At 40.4% G+C, this 4,211-nt stretch overlaps 1 protein-coding gene and 1 pseudogene across 1 annotated transcript in view; both read right to left on the bottom strand.

Annotated features, from left to right (window-relative positions):
• Positions 1-67: 67 nt before the first annotated feature.
• Positions 68-1,531, bottom strand: LOC105447780 (annotated as a pseudogene).
• Positions 1,532-3,715: 2,184 nt separating this feature from the next.
• The window catches only part of LOC105447781, an 11,558-nt gene continuing 11,062 nt past the window's right edge, over positions 3,716-4,211 (bottom strand). Inside the window, exon 3 of the mRNA XM_011685986.1 lies at positions 3,716-4,207. Within this exon, the coding sequence (XP_011684288.1) occupies positions 3,716-4,207 (492 nt within the window). The remainder of the gene's footprint in view (positions 4,208-4,211) is intronic.

Raw genomic sequence — 4,211 nt, forward strand, 5'->3', positions numbered from 1 at the left:
TCTTATTCACAAACAACAAGGATATATATTACAATGATGACACATAAGGACACGTTATGTTTTCGAACTACGTGCGTAATCTCACATAAGAACGCATCTTGTCGCGACAGTCGCTCGCGTTGTGAATGCGCCTTGGCGGACTGTCTGAATAAGAATAATAAGAAGAATATGACGAAAACTGTAATCGCCAAAGTAGCTTTTTCGTAGACTCGATTTCGAGATCTCGGGATTGACTGCACCGATTTCATTCGGACTGGTCTCAATCGAAAGCTCGTATCGACATTATATAAAGAAAGTGTCATTAGATTTTTTATTAGAACTTTCGTTTCGAGATATTGAAATCGGAAATCTGATCAAGGCAAAACTTCGAGATAAAGCTAGCGGTAACGCTTCGACAGTGCCAGTGCCGTATACTCACAGGTCATCACTCGACTTTTACTTGGCGTCGCGCCGTTACCGCGTCGCTTGATAGACACCCGAAGACAAGGTCGGAATATGATCCAGCCAACTAAGGCAAGATCGGAGGATGATCTATTGTGGGTTTAAACAATAAAACTTTATTCATAAGGATGACTCATCGTACAGCTTTTCCGAAATCTCGCAACAGACTGCGGGCTCATATCTCGGGCCCGCTGGGGTTCCGCGAGGAGGAGTAGCGGGAGGCTATCGCGTGTTATTAGGCGATTCCGCGGGACCAATCATCGGGAACGAAGAAGTTCGTTACTGTGCCGGATATTTCCTGTCGCTTCTTGAAGCTACGAGAACTCAGGAACGCAATCGATCGAGTGACAATTTATATACGCTCATCTGCCGAAAACGAAAATATGCCTACAGTTCGGCCATTCTGACATTTTGACCGTCCCGGTTAAACAAACAAAGTAAATACATAAACATTTGTTATATTTGTTTACATGAAAAATATCGCAAACGTTTTTTTTTTTAATACAAATTATGTATGAATATAAGGTTGTATCTGATCTGGCGCTACAACTCCGGTGTACGATCGCTGTGTTACCTGGAATCCCTCGATATCAGAAATGACGTACCGATCATAATCTAAGACTTTTTTAACAATATATGGTCCCTTAAATTTAGGTAATAGTTTTTTGTTTATACCCCGCGTAGTCTCTACATTCCGGATTTCTACGTAGTCACCTACTTTATAATTGCGCGCAGGTTTTCTTCGTAAATTATATTTTTTCGCAATTTCGAGCTATAGTTTCTCAATATTCGTGTGAGCCTTTTCTCGAACTTGTTCGAGATTGCGATCCATATCTGTATGGAGTACATCTCGTATTGAGTCACAGATTATTCCTTTTTGCTCGACTCCGAACAGTAAACGGGAAGGAGTTTCATTAGTCGCCCGACAAACGATATTATTTAGTGAGTATTCGCCCTTATTTAAAACTTGATCCCATTTAGCAGGGGTTTCGCTCAATTTCGCTAACATTGGTGTTATAACTCTATTAAACCGCTCTGCTTGACCGTTAGCTCTCGGTGTGCTTACAGCTACAAGGACGTGTTCGACGCCTTCGGTTTTCGTAAACTCCTTAAACGCATCAGACCTGAAACAGCTGCCTATATCGGAGATTAGTCGTCTTGGTCGACTGTACGCACGGAAGTAATCACGCAAATGATTTATCGACTCTTGTGTAGTCGTTGACTTACAAGGGTATAATCTAACGAATTTTGTGAATGCGTCAACGACGAGGAGTAAATGTCGGTATCCTTTCCCGGTTTTCTCTAAGGGCCCTAAATAGTCCACATGAATCGTCGTAAACGGTAATTTCTCTTTCGGAATATTGTGCAAGAAGCCTTCTGTTTTACTGCTGGGCAGCGAAAATTCAATGCAACGTAAACAATTTCTGATATAGGTACTCTTTTACTTTTGCTCGCATATTTGGGAACCAATAAACTGTCGCTATATTGCCGATAACTTTATCGATACCGACATGTCCAATGTCGTCGTGACATGTTCTAATTACATTTGATTCCATTCCCCGCGGTACATAAATTAATAGTTTTATGTTTTTATCTTTTCTGTATACTAGACCGTCGCGTAGCTCATAATGTTTCACGTCGCCTTTCTCGAGTTTAGCGCGGATTGTTAAAATATCTTCGTCTCGATCCTGGCAAATGGACAAAGTTCGCTCGAGCGGTACTACCCTCAAGTATTAATACACTGTGGCATCGACTAAGCGTGACATGAGCCATTCGTTTTCCAGGTCGGTATATTATCTCATAATTATAGTTTTGTAGAAACAATGCCCATCTCGATATTCGCGGGTTTACATCTTTTTTATTTAAAGTCAGGCGAAAACTGTCGCAATCAGTGATTATCTTAAACTTTTGTTCCGCAAGATATACATGAAATCTCTTTAAAGCGTACACAACAGCAAGACACTCGAGCTCGAAGCTGTGGTACTTAGCCTCGGTGGGTGTGGTGCGTTGACTCCAAAACGAAACAGGTCTCCACGTACCATCGTTTTACCTCTGGAGTAGAATGCCGCCGAACCCACTTGTACTCGCGTCGCAATGCAGCTCAGTCTCTGCTCGTGGTGAATAAATCGCTAGTACAAGTCTACTGGCTAAATGGCACTTCAATGTTTCAAACGATCGATTTTCATCTACACCGAATCTAAAAGTAATGTTTTTTTTTACCAATTTGTATAGTATTCGTATATTAATTAACTTGGCTTGGCTAACAACGAAAAATTAGGGACAAATCTACGGAAGTAGCTCGCGAGGCCGAAAAATCTATGTACTTCTTTTATGTTTCACGGAATCGGATAATTTAAAATAGATTCGATATTTTCATTGCTCGATCGTATCCCGTGTTTATTAACACAATATCTTAGATATTTTATTTCTGTTTGAACGAAGTGGCATTTATCCAGCCGAAATTGCAAACGGTTTTTACTCGCCAGTTCGAATAATTCAGATAAGATCTCGAAGTGTTCGTCTAAATTCTCTGTTGCTACTAAAATATCGTCTAGATATAAAAGTATCTTATGCTTTCTTATAAGAGGTTCAAACACGGCATGAATAAAGCGTTGAAACACTCTTGGCGCATTTGTCAAATAGAAGGACATTCGCAAGTATTCGTACTGTCCCAACGGCGTTACGAACGATGTGAATTTAATTGATGCCTCATGCATTTTAATATGATGGAATCCACCTTTCAGATCTAAAATAGAAAAATATTTTTTACCTCTCAGGCGATCAATGTTATCATCAATCAACTCGGTTGGAAAATTATCGCGTAAAAAATTGTTATTTTATTTAATTCACGGAAGTCGACACACAGTCGCAGATCACCAGTTTTCTTTTTGATTAATACTATCGGGCTCGCATAAGATGAACTACTCGGGCGGATAATTTCCTTTTCCGACAACTCATCTAAAATTTTCTGTAACGCTTCTTTATCTGCGAACGAGAGTCTGCGTGGGCGCGAACTTATAGGTTGAGTGTGTTTCAACGTAATACTCATTTCAAAATCGGGTTTGCATTTCTCCGTTTGCAAATTCTGAATATAACACGACTCGAAAATCTCATGAACCTTTTCAATTTTATCTCGACCTATCTCGGGGTTTATTTATAACTTATCACGTATACTATTGAGATTCTCGTTAGTTCCGACATGCATTATTTGTGTGATATTCGCCTCTTCGGTATTCTCAATTTCGTTGTGTGATATTCGCCTTCTTCGGTATTCTCAATTTCCGACAGTATCTCCGACAGTAGCACGCAACGACGGACACGCTAAGAAATCTCTGCCTAACAGTACTTTATACGCCATCATGTTATCGGGTACAATATAGAATTTTATGGTTGTACACACGCCTTGTACTTCCAACTGGCCGTAAAAGATATTTAATACTTCAAGTCGCGAACCGTTTATTCCGCAAAACTGACTAATATCTTCGTCTATCGGGGAACAAGCTTCTTTTTTGACAATGCTATCTCGAATAATACTGATTGGTGAGCCTGAATCAATTATCGCGTCGATCACATAGGTATCTACTTTACCATACTTCTTGCTCGAACTTATCTTCACTGTAATCATATACGGTTTTGGAAATACGGCGCGCTGTATGAGGTTCGTTGTCGTAGTTGATTTTCCGTCAGCCTTCGACACTGCAGGTTGCTTCCGTTCAGGGCAGTCTCTCGCCACGTGCTCTGACGATCCGCAGACGTAACAAATTCTCTTC

Source organism: Wasmannia auropunctata, unplaced genomic scaffold (assembly GCF_000956235.1).
Source record: "Wasmannia auropunctata unplaced genomic scaffold, wasmannia.A_1.0 LD336092.1, whole genome shotgun sequence".
Taxonomy (NCBI): domain Eukaryota; kingdom Metazoa; phylum Arthropoda; class Insecta; order Hymenoptera; family Formicidae; genus Wasmannia; species Wasmannia auropunctata.